The sequence below is a fragment of the Corvus moneduloides genome, chromosome 6, assembly GCF_009650955.1.
Source record: "Corvus moneduloides isolate bCorMon1 chromosome 6, bCorMon1.pri, whole genome shotgun sequence".
Classification (NCBI taxonomy): Eukaryota; Metazoa; Chordata; class Aves; order Passeriformes; family Corvidae; genus Corvus; species Corvus moneduloides.
Window position 1 is genome coordinate 59,396,909 of NC_045481.1, and position 25,622 is coordinate 59,422,530.

General features: G+C 36.6%; 1 protein-coding gene across 5 annotated transcripts in view; it reads right to left on the reverse strand.

The window, feature by feature from the left end:
• Nucleotides 1-25,622, reverse strand: part of GAS2 (growth arrest specific 2) — an 81,325-nt gene that overhangs the window by 36,683 nt on the left and 19,020 nt on the right. For 4 of the 5 annotated variants that reach the window (XM_032111337.1, XM_032111336.1, XM_032111335.1 and 1 more), the window contains exons 4-7: nucleotides 9,347-9,488; nucleotides 7,462-7,481; nucleotides 5,387-5,462; nucleotides 303-366 (exon numbers count right to left, since the gene is read on the reverse strand). In XM_032111337.1, coding sequence (XP_031967228.1) covers nucleotides 303-366; nucleotides 5,387-5,462; nucleotides 7,462-7,481; nucleotides 9,347-9,488 — 302 coding nt within the window. The remainder of the gene's footprint in view (nucleotides 1-302; nucleotides 367-5,386; nucleotides 5,463-7,461; nucleotides 7,482-9,346; nucleotides 9,489-25,622) is intronic. The other variant, XM_032111339.1, reaches the window with a different exon arrangement.

Here is a 25,622-nt window from a genome sequence, read left to right on the forward strand (position 1 = left end):
CACAGTTTTTTTGTAGAGAGATCTGACTTTAGAAGGAGAAACAGCTCAAAGCTTCATAGAAAAAAAAATTCTCAAACCCTTCCTCTCCTAATACAAGGATAGCCAACAAATATCTTCATGGAGGTACAGAGATTTTGTAATATTTTTTAACAACTGCTCTCAAGAGGGACATCAAAACAAACATTCTATTTGAACCTAATGAGCACAAAATTTAGCTTGAGATGTGCTGATTTAATGTCTGTCAATAGCCACTGCTGTCAAGAATGCAAATATTTCATCAATCTATAAATATTTTCACCTACCTTGCTGCAATTCTTCCAAGTTCCAGCAAACAAAGGCACACTTCTCTTGGCTGCTTATGGAGTACTAGAAAAGCAAAATGAAGATGGAAAACATTGATAAATAAAAGCTACTTTAAAGATCTTAGTGACGGAATGGAACCTAATCATCAACATCTGTAACTCTTGACTGATAAATGTTTGTTTTCTTTGGCTTGCAGTGGAATTTTACTGGAATAAAAAGGATGGGATTGATGAATGGTTCTCAGAGTGCAAACAGTTCAGAAGTCCCATTTAGTTTTCTAAATCACTGAATAATTATTTGGGATAATTCATAATCTGCAAGCAGTTAATAACTTTAATCAAAAGATCTGGCAGAATACTTTCATTAGTAGAATGTCAAAAATAATAACATTAGAGTGATACCTTTCTTTCTACAGACTAAGAGAATTCATGTCCTTTAGATCACTATATTTCTTAGCCAATTTAAATTAAAAAAACCCCAAAGTTGCATTAAGAAAGATATACCTCACTATAAATTTGGTCCTGAATTATTTTTACATCTACTCTTAAAGCAAATATGAAACTAGAATGCTTTAGGAATCAGTTCTTCACAGTACGAAACTCCCAAACAGACAAAAAAAAGTTTCTTCTTTATACATACACACATATATGCAAGTCTCCATGCCTGGATTCCACATAGAATAGATTTTTTATGATTCAGAAGTAGCTGTGACACAGCATGATCTCTCATTGTGAGAGACTGAAATGTTAAGGGTTAATGTCCCAATCATCCATTTGCAAAAGCAGCAGGTGCTTAACTGAGGCCAGGTTGGCACTCCCTAACCAAAAGAGAGGAGGAGAGTTTCTGGTGGGGGGGGGGAAAGGGGGGTGTGTAACATTTGAACTGTTTAAGAGCAGCCCAGGCACAGAGGAGGTGTGCACCCACCCCCAGAGGATGACCACAACAAACCAGCTTTTGTTGAGCAACAAGCTGGGTTTTGAGCCAAATAAGGGAAAAGGCTCATAAGAAGCAGATTCTACAAAGTGGGATAGTGCTTTTTGTCATGGCAATGTCCTCCCTTACATAACTGGCTCAGGTGTAAAAAACCCCTCTGTGGAAGGTATTGGGACACTCACACTTCCACATAGGCCTGAAGGCATACATCCGTTCTGATGGGCATAATTGGCTCAGCTGCACTGATGTGAGAGGCAGATGACATGTTTTAGGTGTCATAAACCATCAAAGTTCCCTAAAGTGTGCCCAGACTCATTTCTGGGGCCTTCCACCAAAGGACTGCACATGATCCATAGGGTTGCAACAGACTGTGCAAAACCCTTGCCCCAGGGGAGGTACCCTGGATGTTCTCACCTGAACCGGACTGTATATTAACCCATTGAATCTGGTGTTTCATGAGCTTCCCCCACCCTCGATGGAGCAAGACTATGACCATCAGTTCAAACAAGAGACACTGAAATTGCAACAATTAAGTCTTACTCCACTCTCTATTTTTATCCTTTCTCTCTTTTCCTCCTATATTTTCTTAAATAATATCTTCATACTTTTATATTGTTGCATTTCTATAGATGATAATAACCAAAATGGCTACATACCTCCTTTCCACTGCAACCAAATTAATCTAAAATAAACCTGCCATATATATATATATAAACACACTAGTCATTCAGTGTGGTTTCACTCTCATCTGCCAAAAAGAATCTATTAGCAAGAACCTGTTACCCTTGCCTTCAGGGGCAAGTTATAACAATTATGAAATACCACCATAAAGCAATACATTTTTTCCCCCCACAACTCAGAATAGGTAATGTTCTGTAAAGAAGTTCAGCAAAGCATATAAGCAAAATCCAAAATTAATAAATGAAGAAAAGTCTGTGCCTGTTTGCATAAGCAACTCCCCAAAACTCCAAGAAGAAGAAAGGAAAAATAGAAGAAAAGAGAAAAAAGTAATTATGAGTACATTGTAATCTACTCTTCAGAAATACCTATTGGAGTAAAGCCCTCATGTTGTGGGTAAAAATCAGGTTTTAAAAATCTCCACAATAATCAAAGAATTTTCACCTTACACTTCAGATTGAATTGAGACCAAAAAGTAATTGTGTGACAATTTGTATAAATCAGTAAAAGACTGAACAGCATCAAAATATTTTTTTTAAAATGAGTTAAGGTCAATCTGTAATCTATAGACTCACCAAACTCAAATGCATGAAGAAAAAATACCATACCTGAAAAAGATATTTTAATGTCTAGTTAAAGCTCTGAAAGTAATAACTTTGTTCTATGTATGTATGAGACCCAAAACATCTCTAGGTTTTAAACATCTCTAGGTAACTAACACCCTGGGGCAGACCTTCAGCTTCTGTGACTTCAACTTGCAGCTCCACTGACATGAATAAGTGTAAGTGGTCTGAACTGAATACTCACCCCAAAATCTTTTCCTAGTGTCTGCGTAGCCCTTTGAGAGGTATGTATTTGTCCTCTAATCTCATCCAAATATATTTCCAAAAGTGAAACTGCAGAGCATGGAAACTAGACAGGCACTGCACTAGGAAAGATATTTATTCTTCAGCCATCTGTTACTAAGAACATAAATGATGAACACTTGGACATTCAGCTATTTTCAATATTCTTCCTTCCCAAGAACTACAACACAGTAATTATATTAAATACTTACCTATACTAGTAATCAGTATTTTTAAAGTGTTACATTCATGACCCTAGAAGTGTATTCTAATACTTTGGTTTTAAACCGGTTGGGACAGCCCCAAAATAAAACTTGATTTTAAGAAGTAAGGCATCCCCCAAAATCTAAATGAAATAAACTGGGTTTGGAAAAGTCAAAGAGTCAATTGCAATTCATTCGTATGCATATCTGAATGACTTTGGAATGGAGGAGAAAGAGAGGTTCAACTACTACTATTTGCAAAAAGATCCATAAATATAGCTAGAAGAGAATTTGATTTAAAATGTAAAACAATGCTCTACCCAAACAAAATTCACAGACCTTTAGCAAGTCTGACTCAACATAATCTAGACACATTTCATGCATTTCACACTGAACAATGTGAGACAGTGAAATAATTGTTACAGGATGAAGACGTGTGCAGACAATAACCAACCACAAAAACCAACATCAGGTCATCTCCTAAGAGTGCTTATAACAAGAAAATATTAGCATTCCTGAGGACTATACAGCATATGTATGTGGGGATTTCAGAGACAAACAAATGTTATTGTATGCAAATTCCCCGCATAAAATGAATGGAAATATCCATATATTAGAGAATCTCACTGATGGAATTTGCTTGACAAGAATGCAATGGGAAGATAGAGAAATAGTGCTAATTTTAGGTGTCCTGACAGTTATAGACCCTTTTGCTTTTCATCTCATCTCATCTCATCTCATCTCTTTATATGCTTCTTATCTGCTGTCCTCACTGCCTGCATCTTAACATGCTACCTCCAGCACTCTTTGTTAACAATAGTTCCTTTTCAGCTCCTAGAAGTTTTTATCCTTGCTTCTCTCTGGCAATAACATTTCCCATCTTGTTGCTGTCCCATTCTCTTTTTAGAGGTCTTTCTTCTTTTGTTCATTTAACCTTTGTGCTTCTTCCATGTACTTCCATGTACTGTTCGCCACACTTTTGCATCCTTCACTGGTCCCTTCCCCAGTGCTCCTTACCTCAGTGCCTGGATGCTACCAGGAGAAGCAGAGGAGGAGCAGCCTCTGCTTTCAGCATTATCAGAACCTGTGACTGTGAGGAGACAGAACACACAACTCACATGGAGTCCATGTGTTTGCTGAACATGTTTAAACTGAGAGTTCACAACAACAAACCCTCAGGTTTTTTGCTTTGTTTGTGGTTTTGTGTTTGTTTTAAATTATTAGAATATCCAATCACAATACAGAAATAAACTTCTCACATCTTCCTGCCAAGTTGCAAATCTTGGCTCCTAACACTCTTATAAACAATTTTTAATGAAGTCACTCTTTCTTCTAACATAAACTACCTTTTTTTTTTGTTTGTTTTAAAGATTAAGATATCAGGCATAGCTAAATCACAAAAAGTAAATATGATTTCTGTTTCTAAAGCATTCCTTAGCCCACTAGAAGCAGAGTTTTATGAAGTATTTATTGTCACAGGCTTCCAATTGTCATCAGAACTCACACTAGTTTAGGTAAAGTTTTCCAAAAGGTTCGTCCTTTGATCCTTCTTCCTATTGTCTCTCACTTTTTCCTTTCATTTTTATTCTGATCCTACAGAAGGCTTTTTGTTCGTCAGAAAAACCCCCAACATTGCTTTGTCAACACTGTTAACTTATCCCAAACTTACCCTTGCTTCTGCATGAGAGTTATGCTATGACACACTTGTGCTTCACTCACCCACACTCCCTGCCCTGTTTCAGCTCAATCACTTACGGAAGTCTCAAAACAATTAAGGTGTCAAACATACTAGATCTAAGGATAGTAAAGAATTCATCTAGAAGAAATATAGAGATCATCTAAACACTAATAATTTACTAAAATTCATTAGTTTAACATGCAAATCCAGTGGTAACAACACGGAGTCCAGGATGCTTCTATAGTCCTCAAAATCATACATATTCAGTAATATTATGAGTAATTTAGTAAAGAGTTGTGAAAGATGGGACAAAATCTTATTCTGATGCAACTTCATGTAAATTTTAACACGGTGTTACAATATGTACATGTGTCAGTATAAAAGAACAGAAAAAACTTGCATCTTGAAACCAAATAAACTACAGTATTAATTGAAAAAATAATTTTCCCCTATGTATGAAATATTTTTAAGCAAACAACATTTGAGTATTTTTTAAAATAACCTTTAAACCAACAATGTTATAAGAGAGATCAGAGGTGTTTGTGTTTCAGTTTACTATTTCCATTAAAATACTAAATGCTTTTATTTAGGAATCCTGTCCATAAAATTCTAACCAATCAGTTGCATCAAAAAAGTCCATGTCATCTACTGTGTGAACAGGTGTATAGAATACACAGGCACAAAACATTAACCATCAACAGCATTCAACAACTCCCCAAACAAATGACATATCAGCATGCTCGCACACTTGGTGGCAAACCCTTTTCTTGCCGGGTAGACTTTATCATGGAAGAGATGCAGAATATTCATTGGTTCCAAATCCTATAATCATCCAACAACACTCCATTACCACAAAGAGTTCAGAACTTATGCTTTAAGTTCACTTAACTAAAACAATCATAGAAAATCTTACCATTCTTATTTGTCCAAGAAGAGTGTTCTTTGAGTATTATACTCTACAGGCGTGAGCACAGTTACAAATATCTCCACCTAGAATGCTTCCATAAATAAAACTACCATAGCTTTGTGAATCTGCTGCCCTAAAACCTATACACGGGAATTTACAAAGTATACTTATAGGAACAGAGGAGTTACAGGCAGTATTAACATCCTTACACTGCAAAGAGTTAGCACATCATGTTCAGAGTCCTACATAGTCTGATACATCTAAGAAGACCATTCAATGACACTATACCACAAGATTTGCACAGATGGTCAAAATTTGAATTTCGAATCATGACTTTTGCTATTAGCAAAGCTAATTCCTTCTTCTTTAAATAAACTAACTTTAAAAATAAAAAAAAATCAAAACCAAGCATGCTAAAGTTGGCCATGAGTGCAGGGAGCATGCAGAGCGTTCCTCTGTTTTGCAGCATTTAAGATTATCCCTACATACTGTGTTGCTATAATTTTTACAGATGTTAATGTATGAACTGCAGCTCATACAGCAGGTACCCCAGCCACCTTTTCTTTGCAAAGGCATTAACTTGGAGACTTTCCTGCCACGTCTCTGCATTTAGAGATAAATTGCTACCAGTCAGCTCTGGCTGTGTTAAAAATCTTAACAGGAAACTGTGTTTCCAATTTGTCTGCATTTTAACCTATGTTAAAGCATGATAACCTTCAGCAAGACAAACTACATCATATTATAGACTATTAACAAATTAGTAGGACAAGTCTTCAAACTTTTGAGCTCTCTACTGTTCTCTTTCAATGATATTTAAAGTAACTACTGGTTAGACAGCATAATCATATCTACTAGTATATCAAGCACCTCTATTTTTCATTCTATTTATTTTGCTTCTATTTATTTTGAAGACTTCAATCTTGTTTCCTTGTTTAGCTCATCTGAATAGCCCAAATCCAACAAAACATTTGAAACTGTGCTTAACTTTAAATAATTACATAAATTGCTAAATTAGTCCACCAGTGAAGGACAAGAGCAAAAAGACATGAATATGCCTGCTCACCTGCTTGTCTGGATCAGCTCTGAAATGTTAACCCTTTGCAGAAGCAAGCCTCTAGGAATACTCAAGATTCTGCTTAACATCAATTACCTGCATGCTCATCAGGCATGGACTGCCCCCGTCTGCTCTAGGCTCTGTTTGAGACAGTTCCATTCCAGTGAGGAATACCTTCATATCACTTCAGTCTCAGTGCTAAAAAGTTGGGAGTGCTGGATGTATTTGTGTGCAGTTATACTTGCATGATTTCAAAAACTACTGAACTCATCATGATGAGATAGTATTTTTAATGAGAAATAAGAGCAATTAATATCTTAGCTAGTATAGATCTCATTTTGCTGATCTCTAATATACTTGGTACTTTTTTCAAAATCAGTAGTGTCATAAATCCATCATTCAAGTATTTCAGTGCACTTAATCTTCAAAATCACTCTTATAATTCTAGAATACATATTTGCCAGAGAAAGACCTCAAGAATGTTTTATATGATACAGTAGCATGAAGAAAATATCACTATGTGCTCTAATTAAATAACATAGTATTTACATACCATAAAGCAGACAGAATAAGAGTAAAAAGCAAGGATAAAAATCTACTCAATTGAGAACATTGACACAAGGTTCTCCAACACAGACAGAAAAAAGCTGCTTTATCACTAACAATTTACACACCAATTTACTGAGTTTATTAGCCATGGGGAAAAACAGAAGAAAATACAGAAAACAGTTACCTCTGTAACCATAATTTCACCACAATTAATCATAATAAATACAGAATTCAATGAGGCAGTGCAAAGACTTAAATGTCATTCACACACATTTCTCACTACTTTGAAAAGAACCTTTGATATTACTTACCTTTGCTGAATTTTTGCTTCCTATGCATTGGTGAAGTGATTTGTAGGAGAGAGAGGAACATAAAAGCTTTAGATTGGCAACTGTTATGATTTATCATTTTTTCTAATGCATTAGGAAAATCTCAAAAGAAAGCAAAACTTTGAATTAATGCTTAAACTGAGAGAGAATAATAGCTACTGGATTTATCAATATTTTGTTTTTTTAATGGCATGGTTACCAGCTCCTTCTCAAAGTTCATAAAAATCAAGTCCTAATCCTATTTCCAGCACCATAAATCTTTTCTACTAATATATAGTAAGGGAAGAAAAACAGAACCTAGTTTTTAATCAGTGAAGAAAATCATTCACTAATCCAACAAAATAGAGCATTGGTTTGCACACTCAGTTACATTTCACTACAGTTTTCTGAGCGAGGAATTCCTTTGGAGCACCACCTTTTCAGGTGTATTTGCTGTCTGTGTTTTACTATGGCAGGCAAGGCACTGTGTATGTGTGAAAATTAACTTACCAGGAAATGTCAGTATTCCAGCTATGTCAATTCAATCTCTAAACAAGATCTAGTTTCTTAAAAGTGCACTATAAATTTGTGCAACAGTGGCAAACCGCTGGGCTTACCATAGCATTACAAACTCCGAATACCTTGGCGTATTCTATCAACCAGAGGTTCTTCTGCCAATCCCAGGCATTGGAGATCTGCATCTCCTGGTGTTTACAAGCTTCTTGGTCCTAGGTAAATATCCAACTTCTTCACCATTTCAAATCATTAAAACTACAATTATTGTTCATCTTCCACATGATTTACCATATCAAATAAGAATTTCATCTTGAAGATTTAATTAACAAAATAGAGTCAATACATATATTCTACTTACTATTTGTCTCCTTTGTGTTACTAAGCTGTCCTGTGCTAAGCATTTTCTCCCAGACATATGAAATAATGTAATTAAAAAACCTCCCAGGATAAAAGAACAGACAAATGAAAAAGAAAAAATTGTCTCAGAAATATTTGTGCTAGACTACAGAAGTAGAGCAAGACTGTAAAAGTATGGAAATAGATCAGTCACAACACATGTAAGAGCTTCAAAAGGCAAAGGCTTTTTGAGCAACAGAACAAAGAAGCTTCTTCATTCAGCACAGTGTGTTCATTTGTCTTCCATAGAATCTGCTCTGTCACCATGACTGTTTTACACTTTTATCTGAGTTCAGATAACAAACATTGGACTCTCTTCTTTAATAAGATTTGGCTGAAAGACTCTGAAATCAAGATTCGTAAATTTTCCTTTGAAGAGAGAAGAGTTAAAACAATGAAGAATATGTAGTATTAGAACACTGATTTCCTAAGCAGTACAGTTCTTTTCATGAAACACCCTGAAGCAGTAGTACTGGATAATTTTTGTACAGAAATGCACAAGGGAGCCAGCTGGAAAAAATGGTCAGCATAGGAAACAGAAAAATTTTGTATCTTCTTGCCTCCTGTGCAATTCATTAAATCTGCACAAATAGCCAAATGTCTGCAGACAGAACTGAGCGTGTACTTGTATCCTACTCTCCCAAAACAGAAAAGCACCATCTTACACATTGAACTAAGGAACAGCATTCCATGCCAAGAAAAGTATGTGTAGGGTGAAAAATAATTTGTGTGCAAGAAAACATAGCAAGATTTTTCTCTCATTTAAGTTCCTCTTAAAATTGACTTAAATGAACATTACATGATGTGTACTTTATTTGTTCATTTTACAGACAAGTGGCAGAATTAACACAGTCAAACACAGGTCAGATTTAGAGTCAGGATCTATTAAAAAGCCTTTCTGTCTTTCAAGGCTAAACACAAAGGAAAAGTTATTTAAAATTACCAACTACTACATAAAGAATAAAGAAATACATACCCAAACCTTCTGATTCAAACAGGCAGGTATCATCCACACCTACATCTCTGCACCAGGATAAGAAATTTGCTGTGTTGTCTCGTGCAAAAAAAGACCCTGAAGGAGCATTGGCTTTGCATGGAATTTTCCGAACTGGTAAGGTCTGGAAAACAGGAGTTCTTTATTTAGCTAAATGCTACATGCTAGTATAATACTTAAGTATTATGAAATCACTATGCAAGTTTTGCATAGATGGATGACTCTCACCAACTTATTTCCTTGGCCATTAAAGCATTCCAAGCAAAGAAGCATGAGAAGTGAATTTAACAGCATGAAGTTCTCAACCACAAAGTCTTTCCAAAAGCATCATTACAGTCCACGCAATGAAGTTGAGAGCAGAACCAACATTAGCTACTTCTTAGGAATATTGTTACCTACAGGTTTGGGATCTAGTGTTTGGTCCAATTCACTGAATTAAAGAAAAAAATTATAAAGACAGACTTTAAACTAGGAACGGAATATTCTCACAATTAAGGTTGAATTACTTTCAATTCTAAGTTAGGAGGTAATCATAGTGCAAAGGAATAGGTCTTGAGGCCCAAAGACTACAAACACTTCAGAAAGTTCACTGTCTCCCATTTAACAGCACACAGAAGTCCTCTGTGCACAACACAGGAGTGTAAATCTAGCAGGTACTAGGTCAAGGTCTATAGAGGCAGGCTCTCACTGTACCAGAGCAGTTACATTTACATGATTTCAATATCAGACAGGATGCTACTGTTACAGCATCAATATCTGTACCAAACGGAGTAATTACCACAGCAATCCTGCTGCTTACATTGGTACATTTACTGAGACACACACAAAGAAGTCCTTAGCATTTAGTTCTCACTTAAGGCTTCTTTTCCTCAAATAAAAAATAGCTGTAATACATGGCCAAAGGAACACAAAAAAATGAAACATTGTTGCTATGTAACTTTAGGAATCTCTAAATCATGGAGGAATTCAGACCTTATGTTAATTTGAATGTGCTGCTTTTCAATGCTGATTTATGAAATGTTTACTTCTGTTCTGGAGTCAGTAGTTAGTCAAAAGTGAGCTAAGAGGTAGAAAACTGAAATTATGGCATCTCTGCTCATTCCTAGATTAAAATTACTGGAAATGGGGAGAGGAAAAAAAAAAAAAAGACACAGGCTTCCCCCTACAACAGCTTCTAATAGCATAATAATATCAGTATTATACACAGGTTAGAAGGAGTTTAAATATTATATTATACATCTGACAGCAGCTTTGTAATGGCAGAATACATCTACATGCAGAGCTACTCACTGCAATCTACCCAATAAACCAAATAAACTGAACACAGAACAACTGCAGGGCTAAACACCATTGTACTTACCAATATGTCAATGGGGACTTACAGATTGTCTTAGATATATAAATATGTCTCACAGATTTATGCATTTAAATCTATTCCTCAAATCACCATCTAGCTTTCATTTCCCCATGATTCTTACTCCAATTATACAATTTACATTTCCTTGTTTTGGAAAAATTAGCTTATGGTTCAAACTATTTGCAAGGAGATATTTGCTCAATACTTTTCTACAATTTATATAAAACACCGACCAATTTTACATGGTATTTTAAAGAAAAATCTACTCCTGGACCATCCTGGAACAAGGAGGGGAAAGCAAGAAGAAAGTAGGGAAGTGAAAACAGCTATTCTCTAAACCAGATGTCCTGGGGTGACTGTGTGATACTGTATTCCCTATTGCCGGCTTTATGCCCAGACATGAGTCCTGTACCCTTAAACTAGGTCCGGGAGACCTAGTGGAATTCCACCGGTGGAATTCTTTCGGTGGCCTATGTTCAAAACACAGGTAACTACCTCAGTTTTTTCCCCAGCTCTTGGCTCTTTTTTTTCAGGAGAGAGACGGAGAGTTAAAATTCTTTGCTTTTTAGCTAGCTTCTTGTTCATTAGCTGAGGCAAGAAGTTTTTCCCGGAACTATGGCTTCTTCTTCTTCTTCTGGAACTGTTCAGCTTTGCTCTGGTCCAAACCACCAGAACAGCACCAGCAGCCCCACATCATGGCCCGGAGGGGATGCCCTGCGGTGCTGCACCCCAGCTCCAAAGGACCTCGGGAGAAGGTGAACAGGACTCTAAAAAATCCACCATCTTTCTCCACAACAGGAAGGTTTATTATCTAACGTTATTAATTTTTTTCTTTTCCTTGTGCCCACGTGCACCCTCCTTGTTAAATAAACAGGGTTTTTTTCCACTTTCCTCCAAGAAATTCCTTTCAAACCTGTAGGGGAGGGGCTGCAAAAACCTGCCTTCCATTAGAAGACAAGTTAATCTCAGGACATTTCCTCCTAATTTGTCTCAAACCAAGACACCAGAATAAATAAAAAAACTGTAAAATGTGAATTCTTTCAAGGGGCTCTAGATATGGATCAGTCTGAAGGATCAGAGCACAATGAAGTTTTTAAACATTATTTCTGCCCCCTTTCCATTCTTCTGGAGGGAAAAAAAGGAAGAAAAAGTGGAAAAGAATTCTCAGTTCCTCACAGATCAGTGATTTTTTTTTTTCCTTTTCTTAAAAAAAAGTTAATAAAAAGCTGTCAGCACTCGACAAATTTTTAGGCTAGCACTCTTTTCACATCACACTAATTTCTTCAAAGAAACAGTAAGTATCTATCCTGAGGCAAATTCTTGTACTCTATTGGCTGTTTCTCACATTGAATTTCCTCTCATTGACTTAGTCTTTAGGAAGAAGTAATGCAGCATTTGTCCATCTCTGTCTCTCCCTACCCTTTCCCAGGAGATTTTAACTGGATAAATCTAATAGTCTTAAAAGTACACTCACTTCTTTTAAAAGGAGTCACACAAGTCTCTTGCAGCCTGTTGGAAGAAGGTCAGCTAGTCCAGGCTACAGAGGAAAGCTGTCAAAACAGGACTTCTGTTTCATGATTTTTCACTAGAATCTTATACAAAACATTGCAGAAACCTTAAAGAAGTTCATTCTTCAAAATGATTTCCAAGAGAAGGTTCAACCCGACCTTACCTCTTCCAGTGCAAAAGAGGAACAAGCAGTGTGGGTGTGGGCAGGGATATTTGACTGGCACAAAGCAAAATCGGAAATAGGCAGAGAGCAGCAAGTTGGGCTGCTCCATGAGGGAAGATAATCCAGGATCAAAGGGTGATCCCAGCACACACAGTGTGCTCAATGGCACATGCTCACTGGCACATGCTCACTGGCATACACACACATTGCTCACTGGCAATGATGCAGTCCCGGGGCACCCAAATAAGGCAGTGCCAGGAACATAAGAGCTTTAGACTATTGCTCTGTTAGAGGAGGAAGAGCCAAGTCAGGTCTAGTGTGCCCAGGGAAGGCAAGTCAGAAACAGCAGAAGACAAGGCTGGACTCAGGGCTGCAGCAGATGCTGAGGCCCTAGCCATGAAACCCAGCCAGCAGGCAGCCAGGCTGCAGATGGTCTGGTCACAATGTAGCTCTGGCAAGAAGCAGGGCTGAGGTCAAAGGGAGGTTCTGGGCCATGGGCAGAGAGTGCAGGTCAGGGTCCCAGGGGAGGCTGGTCGTGACTACTACGGTAGTTTGGTTCCCTCAGGTCTTGACAACTAATCTGTGGTTTTTAGTGTTTCAGTGGAATCAAAAATACTTAGTAGCTTATGATTAAACTCCATCTTGTCAGTAGGTGCAAAAAGGTGCCATTTCATAGCACTGTATCAATGTAGTTACATAAAACATCCACTGTACATACTTGATCATATTCTCACTGAATCAAATTACCTGCAGCTCTAAAATTGGTTTAACAACATGAAAATCAAACTGAATGAAATTCTTTTCCCATATCATCTCTGCTTGGATTATCTGAAGTGATACATGTATGTTGAATCAACTGAGCTAATAGTCAACATAAGGGGACTAAATAAACTATATCTGACACCACTATACTCTTTGTAAATTTTGATTTATTATGTCAAATTAAAAGCACAAATTCTGGATGATCTATTATGGATGAACAGCCCTGTGACAGGAACGAGATACCAAGAAGCCAGCTCCAGTATTCCTGGCACTTGCAGACTTGTGCATAAGGACTTCAGAGAGAATGGAAAGGACATAAGGCTACAGTTACTTTATAAGTAAGAGCAGACCTGCACTGTCAAGTCATGTCACCTCTCAGTTCACTCTTCAGTTCTCATCTCTGGATTTTTCCACAGCGTCCATGTGCTGCTTTGTTCTCAGAGTTACCTTTGCAGAAAACTAGTGAGTCTTCCTCCAAGAAAAAACCCTGTTTCTAATGGCAGGAACAGCTCAGAGGGCTGGTGACATCATAATGGGTTTGTTTGCTTCCACACAGCTCTCCAGCTCTAGACAATTCTGTACCTTTAAACTGCTTTGTGCTGACATAACCAAAATAAATAGCCTATATTTTTTCAAGTTCTGCTAAGGATATTAAACACTGCTCTGGAAGTCTGTAATAAACCACTTAGATTACCTTAGAACTACTGAACAACAAAAAACCCCAAAACAACAAAAAACCCCCCACCAAACAAAAAACCAAACCAAACAACACAAAAAAGAAATTCTTGTGTGTATGGCTGGTGGCTGCCATCTGGCAATCCTGTGGAGACTTGGGCTCAGTGTGGGCACAACCCATCTGCTCTCCTTGGCCCTGAACCCAGCAGCACAAGCAAGCCTCCAGCACTGGTCCTGGAGACCAGGAGCTGTTCTGTGGCACAGGGCCTTCAGCAGTACAAAAGCAGCTAGAAGTGAGGAGATAGCCAGGAGAACCTGCACTGCCTCTCTTTTAAGGAGCCATTGGGAAGGCATTGCAATGCCTGGCAGGAATGCAGAAAACCCCTAGCGACCCTTGGGTCACTGCTGCTCCCCAGTACTAACAGCACATTAATAAATCTGGTTCTGAATATTTTATATCTTTTGATTTATGTATATTGCAGAGACTGAATGTGGAATTTCTTTTAAGAAGAGCAATCAGAACAGATGGTTTATGTGTCAGTAATCACCTGAAATTTCATACACATAACAGACTATCCATAAATTACAATTCTATGCCTTGACAACTAAGACTTTTAAACACATCAGTTAACCTAGCTTCACTATGAAGCTTAGATATTCATGGAACTTGCAACATTCCTTTGCAGTTATAAGGATTGCAGTGTCTTTTAGAAGCATATTTTTAAGTAGTAAGAGCTACTTAGAGCAAATAGTAAGAGTCTAGGTACAGAACACCACACTTAACTAAGCAAATTTGTGATATTCTTTATTTTCATAGTGACAGAAAAGATGTTTGATTAACAGATGTCCTAAACAGCTCAGAAGTGACAAACAATCACATGTAAAAACAAGACATTGTTGGGAACAACAACTACATAATTGAAGGACCAAAAAGACCACAAAAGCTTCAAGACATTTCCTGGAGCAAATACTACACAGATGAATATCCCTGACACTGCATGATCTCACTAAAATATATCAAAGTTTTATCCCATTTCCCACAATATTAGGGTCTTGCTGAAGAGAACAGCAAAAACCCCTGCCCTCTTTTCTATTCAATAATAGCCCTACCAGGTTTATCACAGAAATCATAGGGAAATACTCATATTTTCTTATCACCTGCTAAATTTTGCTCCCACCTCTTAAACAGAAGTCTACTTTTTTAATATTTCCAAAACTGTCACTGTACTGTTCAAACTATAACACATGAAAGCTTTTATTTAAGAAAGTAAAAAATATTTCTGCGTGAAGCCTGAGTTGTATAAATGGCCTATTTCAAAAATGCTTTCTAACAGATCATTCTGAAGTCATTAGGTTTCCACATGGCAAAACTGACTTTTGTTGACATAGTATAGTATAACCACAGTGGCTTTGAAGCAGCAGTGGCTGCAATTACTCCTATCAAATATCAGGAAAACAATTCCCCAGTCACACTCCTTTTACAGTCTTGTCTTGTTGACGTGCATGCATGTGGTTTAATACAGGATGTGAAAGTGTGAGTGAAACATATGATGCAATCCTGGAAAAATGCTGTCAGGTTCACTTCTAAATCCAAAAGAGACTCTTTTACATCGATGCTCTGAAATCACATGGAAAAATGTATCTTTTGTACTGCTTTTTCAAAACAAGAGTTCACAAACACATGCTAAAATCCCCATTTATTTATGGCAGACTTAGGCTTGAGCCATATTTTGAAGACTATTCATCATACTTCCCTCTTTGAAAAGATGATTTCAGAATATTTTGAACTGTCACTTATGCTTGAATAAAAAGAAAAAGATGAGCAACTTTGTCTGCTATGAAAGAGGGCTACAGTTTGCTAGGTACTCATAGGAAAAATTTGCTTTTATCTCCTGGTGAACTACATTAACCAAAATGGGGGGGAGGGGGCAGTGGGGAAATTATGCTATTCAGCAACTGACTGCAGTGGTGTCTTGCTTGGCCACTTAGTGTTATGTGCGCATAAATTCATATTGAAATGTGATTATATCAGCTAGAGAGAACATGTATCTATTTCAGAACTTTTTACCATTTGCCTTTTTACTTAGCTCTGTAGCCAATACCAATCCTTTTCCTCCTTTGATTCTTTCCTCATTTTGCTCAGGTATTCTTAAACAACTGGACCAACAGTCAAAAGAATGTGCTAAATGCACATGCAAAATACATTGAAAGAATTTTGAATATGGAAATACATACATAGAATTTAAAACTAAGCATTTCCCACTGAAAAAAAGAGAATTAAGAAAAGAAATATAAATGCCTCAGCCCTCCTAAAGCTGCAAAATAAAAGTTAAACCCCAGGGAAAATTTGGAATACGAGAACTCAGCAGGGAAGTTTTGAAGGCTTAGGAGACACCAAAAAAAGAGCCAAATTTTTCCACAGACATAGAACTAGGAACAACTTCTAGATTAATGAAAAATAACATTGAACACACAACAAAGCAAGTACCCCAAAGCAATTCACTTAAGAAGTAGCAAAACATTGTCCTTAGGTGAAATATAGTCTTTACATTGTCATATCATGTCCTGTAGAGCTATGTCATTTTAATGGAATAGGAGATTGGATTTCAAGTTTACGGATCATGTGTTTACCAGATTTTTACCTTACATAATCACTGCAGAGACCATTAAAAGCCAAAAATCACTCCTTATCAACTTCCTAGATTCCAAGAAAGCGTTTGTGAATACTTTGGAATCCCCAACAGATTTACAATATGTCAATAAAAATAATTAACATCATCAAGGCTTTGCAGAAATATACAGATTACAACATTCAAATAAATGCAGGGCTAAATGAATGCTTTAACCATGGTATTAAATGTCAAAGTAGAACACATTCTCCCATGTGGCATTAGCTGTAGCTTCTTAAGAGTAAGCATATATGAAAAATAAACTTAACAACATAATTTTTAAAGTTAAGCATTTTTTCATGGCTTTTTTCTTCTAAGTGCTCTGTCCAAGACACAGCTTACTCATCACACAGCAAAAGATTGGTTATTCACAAAGGATAGTGTTAATAGTCATGAAAACCTAGTTTCACGGAAACAATGCAGCTTTTACCTCTAGCAGTGTGCCAGAAAGCCAAGGAATACAAGAGATGATTCAATCCACAGACAATGCACTGTACAACTGTGATACCCAGAAGTAAAATAATGTCAGAAACCAGCAAGGCAGGGGCTTCATTCACCAGCTTAAGCACATTTCCTTATTTTACTAATAAGTAATTTAAATGTAGTCAAAGGACATGTGCATTTCAACATATGGAGGCAAAATCACAATGTCTGTTAGAGCTAGAAGGCCATCTCTCAGAGGCTGGCTGGTGGGCAGCCGGGTACCACACAGAGACCCACAACCAGGAATCTTGCAATGGAGAGCACAACTCATGGAGGATCACAACAGAGAGCCCATCTAAACAGATGAGCTATTCCTTTCCACTCAATTTGTGTAATTGAGGGTGGCATTAGGTCACTATAGTCCAAAGACTTGGGGAGGTCTATAAATTGTCTTTTAAAACTTCTAGACATCTACCTCTGTAACATATCCATGCCTACTGACAAGTTCACTTTTATCTATAGTCTTTCAAAATCTTGAAGAAGTAACTTGGAATCTCCGGGCATGTATGCACTACTAATTAAAAGCCATTACTCCTACTCTCTGAAAATGCTAGCAGGCCAAATGCAAAAATCAAAGGTGGTTTGTTTTTTTTCTAATGCTATAATAGCATTAAATAGTGACTAAAATTAGATAGCATTCAAGAGAGACACTTCAATTAAAATTTTTTTGAAGTGCATTAAGATTTTATAAACAGAGAGAATAAGAGAGAGACACTAGGGTAAGCTATGGCAAAGACCTCCTTACAGTATCCATGAAAACAGGGATTCAGTAGTTCACTCAAATTCAATAAATGCTCTGTGTTTTTTCCTTAGATCTCTGGGTTTCAGAATTAACATTTATAAGGGGATTTTTAAAACTGGCATTTCATAATAGTCTTCTTCAGTAATATTTGATTAAAACAGAATGGGGCAATTCTCACAGCTGCTATTTCAGAGGGTAATTACACCTTATCCTTGGCAAATGATCCTGAGTTTTTACCATCATAACCTCAGAATTTAGAGCCAAATTAGCAAAGAGTCAGTTGAAGAAGACAGAAGAATCCTAGTTTCTGAATTTCCCTCATTTATATTACAATAGGAGAAAAATAGGAGAATTGCAATTAATAGAATTGCATTTGTTTGTGTCATTGTCACACAGTATGACTTGTGAATGAACATGCCAATAAGCAGCAATTATTCCATGAGATATGAAAGTATTTCTATGAGATATAAATGGTCAAGTCTGGGTGGATTTTCATGGGACATATTTTGAAAAGCATCTTATTAACCCCACAATTATGTTTTATCAAACATCACATTCTCAAAAGGGACATGATTCTCTCAAAATAAAGTATGATAAATACTAAATTTTGACAAAACCAACTAATTTCAGTAACAGCAATTTCAAAATCACTTTCCCACCTTTATTAGTCCAGAAGAACCCAAGCTAAAGACAATGCTTAAAAAAATTCTAACTAAATAGTTGAAGTTCATCAAAACACATTACAGGTTCTAAAATTTCACATAGAGAAGGTTTCCATAATTTCACTGGCAGTGGCCAAATAACATTACTTTGATCTATGGAATTACAGTGAATAGCCTTTCATTGTCAATCTAAGTAATAAATGTAAGAAGCTATTCAAATTCCTTGATGTAATATATAATGGTGGATATACTGCTGTATTACCATTATGCCTCTTCTTCCTCTTCCACTTGGTTTTCTCCCCATGATCAATCTCACATTTTGTGACCTTCTGAAGTGTAAGGCAAGGTGGGGGTTTTCCAGCCCTTTCTGTAAGATTTTTTCCAAATGGTGCTTTACCTCCCATGAGACAAGTGTCAAGAAGACTGTGAAAGATCTAGGCAGTCTAAAGAAGTATAGAATTTTTTGAGATTTATTTTTTTTCTGTTTAACAGCTTTATCTGTTTGTTTTTTGAATTTCCAGATGTTTAACAAAGATAAATTTTTTATGCAGATGCTGAAAACATTCAGGAAGAATTTAATATCTACCTCACTGCAGGTAAGTCTGATGGTCCAAAGCCCAGTATGTTAATTTTTAAGAAAAAATTGCATTTTTGTCATTATGATAAAGAATCTGAATTTGTGTAAGTTTTCCAGTTAGAAACCACAAGGAAACTGCTAGAGCCCAGGGAATTCTAAGCAGGTGTAGAACTTAAAAACTTCCACAATTTGAAAAACATGGTGAAGTGTTTACCTATACAGCCAAATATCTAAATCAGCCTTAGATCAGCCTCAAATTGAGAGCAAGTTTTACTGCATACTTGAAGAATTTGGGGCTGATTTACATAAACAAACACAAATTGGAATATTTATTTAAATAAATAAATTAGACATAATTATGGTAGCTATAAATTGATGTCTGTGCCTCAAAGGGACTTCTGTTTTCTTCTTCTGCATTGCAGTCATCACTTACATTCACCATCCCCATTGTTTCAGAAATTTTGGTTTAATATTTAACTTCAAGACCCTATTGTTAATTGCACCAAATTCTGTAGTTCTTCCTTATTCATTATTCCCAAAGAACAACTACCACTAACTTTGACCTAAGAATTGCACAGTAAACTGAAGACAATTGGTCTAAATTATGTTGTTTTCTCAATTTATAAGGTAATTTTCATGCAAGTCTCTGTTACATTTCTGTTCCAATCTATTCCTAGTAGTCTAAATAAAAAGCCAAATAGAAAGATCTGTTACAAAGATTTCTACATTTTGCTTTAAATACTTAAAAAATAAATAATAGGAATGTTACAATGCATTTCACAAAAGAGGCAAAATCCAGCAAATCTAAAAATGGCTGTTTATAAATTTCTCTCAGAAAATATGCCATCCCTATCTGCAATACATGGATTGAAGTAATGGCAAAAACATCCAGGTTTAATATAAATTTTATGAAGCGTTTAAGTATTAGCATTCCATACAAAGCCAATGTTAATTAAAATCTCTGGAAAAAAACTTGAGGTGCTTTCTAGTTAAATGATATTATTAGAAATAGAAGTTTGGTCCTCATGACCTGATTTGCAGTCTGCATCATTATGATATTTTCTAAAGTTGTAGCTACCAAGTAGTTAAATACTTAAACCTGCCCTTCTTTTTCCCTGACAATTAGCTTGTGATGCAAATTCTGGTTATTTCTGCAATGTTAAACTGGAGCAGAGGGAGAGGTATGCAGGAGAATCCCTGCCTCAGGTTCACTGAAAAGAGCAAGGTCAGTTCACATACATTGTGCTTCAGCCAAACAAGGGAACAAGCCATGCTTTCCTAAGGACAAGAATATCAATGTGAAGAACAATCCAGAGACACATGATGTCTTGGTGCTACCCTCCAGGATTATATAGCTCTGCTTCCAACACAATGCATGGCTTGAAGTGTACTTAAAACCTTTTTAAGTAGTTCTTGAATGTATTCACCTGGAACATGCCAAGCAGACAAACACATGGAATTGCTCAGAAATCTCCTTTTGTAGTCCAGTGGGCAACAGCACTCTATCCTACCATGCAATCCTCCTGCAAGTATAAACTTTAGGTGTAGGAGTATTTGTTGAGGCATAGAAGGTTTGTGCTCGTGACATATTGCAGACAAATCCTACAGTATCTGCAAGAAACCTGGTAGCAACCCAGCTGACTGAGAAAGCTATTGACATGTCTGAGCAACATATAAAGAGCTCTCTAACAAGCAGTTTTACAGTCTTGTGGAAATTATTCCTTCTAGATGGATTAGCACTTGTGAATCATTTTGCAATATCATTCTTTTCCTCTCACATCCACATCAGTCTGCCACTAGAAAGATTAATACACAAAAAGACAATGCTGTATTTTTTTAATCCTCCCGAATAACTGAGAGCCATATCTATAATGTATATAATTAGAAATTGGCTCCTTGAGCTTTTATTGCAAAATGAAAGTCCAGAAAGTACAAGTGTGCAGAAAAGTAAATTGCTGCTCCAGACCATCAAGGATCTGTTCCTAGCCTAAAAATTCGTGCAGCCCTATTCATGCAATTCTCGACTGGAGAGTCAGATTTATAACTTACAGAGGGCACCTGAACATGGCTCTGATGCAGCTGATGTCTCTTTACACTGGCCAGACAGGTTCAAGGCACTAAGTTTACAGAATACCATACATTCATCCCATCTATAAGGCACAGATAATCTTGAGAAACTGAAGCCTACAGTATAAGTAAAACCACCATGTTGATTAGATCAGACTTTCAGCTTGGCCATCTGGGGTCTAAGAGCAAGATCCAGATTCCAGATCTAATTCTCAATAATTGGTACAGATTCTTTTAATTGTAACTCTTAAACTGCATAACATGACTCTCAAAGTGCCCTCACAAGGCCAAAAATCTCACCTCCTGCAAACCTCTGTGACTCTGAGAAGCCAATGCTTGTCACAGTGATCTACACTCACCGAGCATCAGATTAACAAAGGACATTTCCCAGGAGCAAGTCAAAGCTTTGGAACCAAAACAATTAGAAAATACCCATAGTCATAGTATCTGAAGTGTAAGCTGTGCACAGAATCTCTTAATGTTAGGACATGAATGCGTGTGTGCAGAAATTACTGTTTCGTATAGAGTTTCAATGGAAGTGCAATTAAATGCATGCTTGAATTAAACATTCTAGGAATCCAGAAATATTTGTATCTGGATTGATTTTTTTTGTACTTCTATTTCTTTTATTGGACAAATCAATAAATCCTGGCTTCCTGAAAATGAGGTTAAATTTTACATTCCAATTCATTATTCAAAAGTATTTGTAAGACAGATTTGAGTTGAAATTTATCTGATTACTCTGAGAACTTGGAGAAAAAGGATAATTCACCTTCAACCTGCTTCATGAAGACATTGTTTTAAGTGGAGTGTTTATAAATATATCAGCAGCTTCAAGGTGGGCAGACTACTGTGCCCTGCTACAAAAATGATAACAACAATTAACACAGTTTATGTTTATTTAAAAATCTTAATGGTCTTACTAATCTAAGCCAAACCAAATCAAATGTGGGCTCTCTGCATAATGCACATGTCTTGATGCTCTGGATTTGTTTGTACAGCTGTGAAATTCTCAAGTTAACTGTCTGTCAGGAAAAGCAAAATACTGACAGGAGAGTGTGTAGAAGAAATGCAAGTCAATGGGAGAAAATTACAGAATGGCACTGTGCAACATTAACTACTTTTGTGGAATAACTGCTGCTATAATAGTAAGTCTGTAGTTTCAAGACAGTACTTCATTAGCAGCAGCACAGGTAGTTTCAACAACTTACTACCATACAAATCTTGAGCATTTATTAAGATTGATACCAGTCATCTCCTTGTCATTTTACAAATATACATGATTAGATTTATTTATGATTCTAAAAATCTCCAGAAAGAGGAAAAAAAAATACTTCTTAAAAAATACATTGTATAGTCACACCAGTCTAGTACTAGCCTCCCTGCTAAAAAACCCCATTTTCAACTAAAACTCAAAAATTTTGTCTGTCTGTAGCAAAGGATCAGATACAACATCAATGCTTTCAGAATAATCAGGTTTTGAAGCACGGTTTAGCTGCTTAACAATGAAGAACATTGTCTTCTGGGACTTGCAAAAGAATCCTAGGACCTAACATCTTCTGAAATGAACAGTTTTTAAATGCTTCCGCTTTAGAAACTGAAATGCTTTTAATATCTTATTACTGAATGATTAACCAATCAAACAGCGAAGTAGCTAGACTCATGGAAGACACAGAGACCTATTGTAATATCCAAAGGTGCTTATTATGGCATTAAGCTCGCAACAGCAACATGCAGAGACTGCATAAATGGCACCAGAGGCTGCCAAACTCCTGTGTTCTAGATCACACATTACTGCCCTGAAAAACAAATACCAATGCAGAGTGTGGCCCAGGTGGTATTTTTAGATGCAGGGATTCAGTCCTAAAGAGGCTTTATACAGAAACAAAAACTATAAATATAATTTAAAATCATTTCTTTGAAGTTTGACTCTTGTGATAGATTTCCCTTTGTCCACCAGCACATCCAGCAGGGTATTCATCCCCAAGAAACAATAACGCACAGAACACAGGAGTGACTCTTATTCGTTCTCAAGTTCTAATCATTTTCAGCTATAGGGACTTCCTCATCTGGGTGGGGTTGCTGTGTATTCAGCCTTCCAAGAGATCTCTCTTCCATTAGCTTATTCAGTATTTGCTTGAACCCAGGTAAATTTATGCACTCCTTGACAAGAATTTTCCAGCTTGTATGTAAACAATCCCCCCTTTTTGGCTTCTACCAGCTTCATTCAATGTCCCATAGTTTTTGTATAGAAAATTACATTCTACCACACCATTCCTGATTTTGCAAGTTCCATCATATGCCCCTCTTTCCACACTCAAGAATCCTAACCTGTCCAGTCACTCATAAAAAGCAACTCCATTATCTCCTTCATGCATAAAAAGTTATGCCTTCTTTGCCTGCCTCTGATTCTTAAGGAGAGAAGACTACTTTTGCATCACACACCATTAGACACTTTTCAGTCTCTTAAAGCTCTATCCCCAAGTCACATTACCAGTAGTTTCCTATGTATTTTGAAAATGTCCCCAGTATCCACAAGTGTTTCCACATGACACAAAAAGAAAGTGTTGATATCAACATGACAATCTTCCTTCCAGATTTGGAAAACACAATATTTTGTGAACTTTTTTGATCTGTTTTCCCAACTTATTTCACACTCAAAAAGGCTGATGCTGACCTATGGGATTCCTGAAATCTGAAGAAAGTTCAATGCTCACTAATAGGAAAGGGAATGATACAGTTCAGTTAACAAACTGCAAAACTGACAATGACTAGAAACTTATTGCACAAGCTATTAAACCAGAAGCAAGAGGATTTAACCTCTGCTATTTTGTAGAGTAGTGGAATATGAATTTAAGGAATTATGGCAAAATACTGGTAAATCAGTGCATGCCATATTAGCTTTTAATGCCTTCTTACATCTTGCTAGAGTTGCAAAACTGGCCAGACAGCCCCAGCAAGATGCACAATGAATTCATGATCAATAATACATATCAATCAGAGCAGGATGTATCATCTTTAAGACAAAACTAAACCCAAAATATTTTATGAAGCTTTTCCATAGGTACACGTTCAGAAACAAGGAAAAACTTGCTTATGAAAACAGACCAAATCTTCAAGCTTTTGGAAGGCCGTAGTAAGATTACACACACTCCCTGCATTAACTATGTCCTTATTCTTCCTCACTCAGCTGCAACCTGGTGCAGCAAGCAAGCTGATCCTTCTGGCAGCCACTCATTTTATATCAGCTGCTTCTATCTAAAAAAACTAGAAGTTACATATATGGATAGAAAAGTGTGTTATCTATTTTGATAAGAGGCTGAACTCAATAGAAACCAGTGGCTACTCCCAGCTGCCAGTGAAGTCATCTGGGCACCTTGGTGAAAGAATATGTTTCTGTTTTCCTGTGCAGAGCAAGGGTCAAATGGCTTCAAAATTCCACATGTATTATTAATAAAATGCATAATAATGATTCAGGGGAGGATTTTGGAATTCTTTCTTTGCTAAATTTCATACAGTATTATCTCCTCGTAAATGTTCTAGGCACCACAAAGTCATATTTTTCACCATGAAGACTAATCCTATTGCTCAAGAGTGCTACACAGGGAATTAAAATCTGAAAGGATGGATAGCTCCCTAATAGTATACAATGATAAAAATCTATTATTCTGCCATTTCGTTGAATTCTTACTATACTAAGTATGAAATAACATACATTGAGAAAACAGCAGTGAGCAGATTTTTTCCCTTTAATTTCACTGTCAGTTGTACCAGCCTGAAAAACAAAGACCAACAAATCTAAATAATGACCACATATGGGACTGCAAATGTCTAACTGGTTTCTAATGTAACTCAGAACACAAAAAACCATATGAGTAACCCTTGCTTCTGCCTAGCTAGTTCCTAGGCTCAATCAAAAAGACTGCCCTATGTGTTTTCTCACTTGAAAACCACCATGACACTTAGGTGAAGACAAGCCAGACCATATTATAAAGAGGAACTCCGAAGTCACCCAGTACTTCTACTAATGAAGTCCTGATTATAATTTGAACTAGGAAATATGACAGACAATTTCTTCTACAACAATAATTATGAACTTGGAACCAAGAAAACAACTTACACAGGTGCAACTGACGCAAGACTGTCAGTTTTCAGAACAGCTGAAAAAATTTAGTCCATGCCCTAATTCCTGCTACAGACAAGGTATGAAAACATCAAGAATAGAAGATGCATGATATGATTTCTGTTCTTGGCCTCTTTTTTACCTGCTCCTTATTTGCCTGTTTTAGCTTTCAAGGAAGGTGTACCTGAATGCAACCATAAAAAGAAGAACAGTTTCACATAGAATGTGTTAATGTGTCAATCATTTAATTCAACTTCTCCAAGAAATAGACTTGCCGCACTCTTGAATTTTTCCCAGTAAGATTGCCCTACAAGAATAGTTAAAATTAAAGCAAGGTTGTGTTCAAACAAGTTTTTAAACTGATCCTTCCAAAACTCCTCAGTATCTTCTAAGTTTCACGTTTTCCATATCATTCCTTCAACTCTTTACTGAAACCTCTTCCAGTACACCAACAGGATCTTTAAACTCA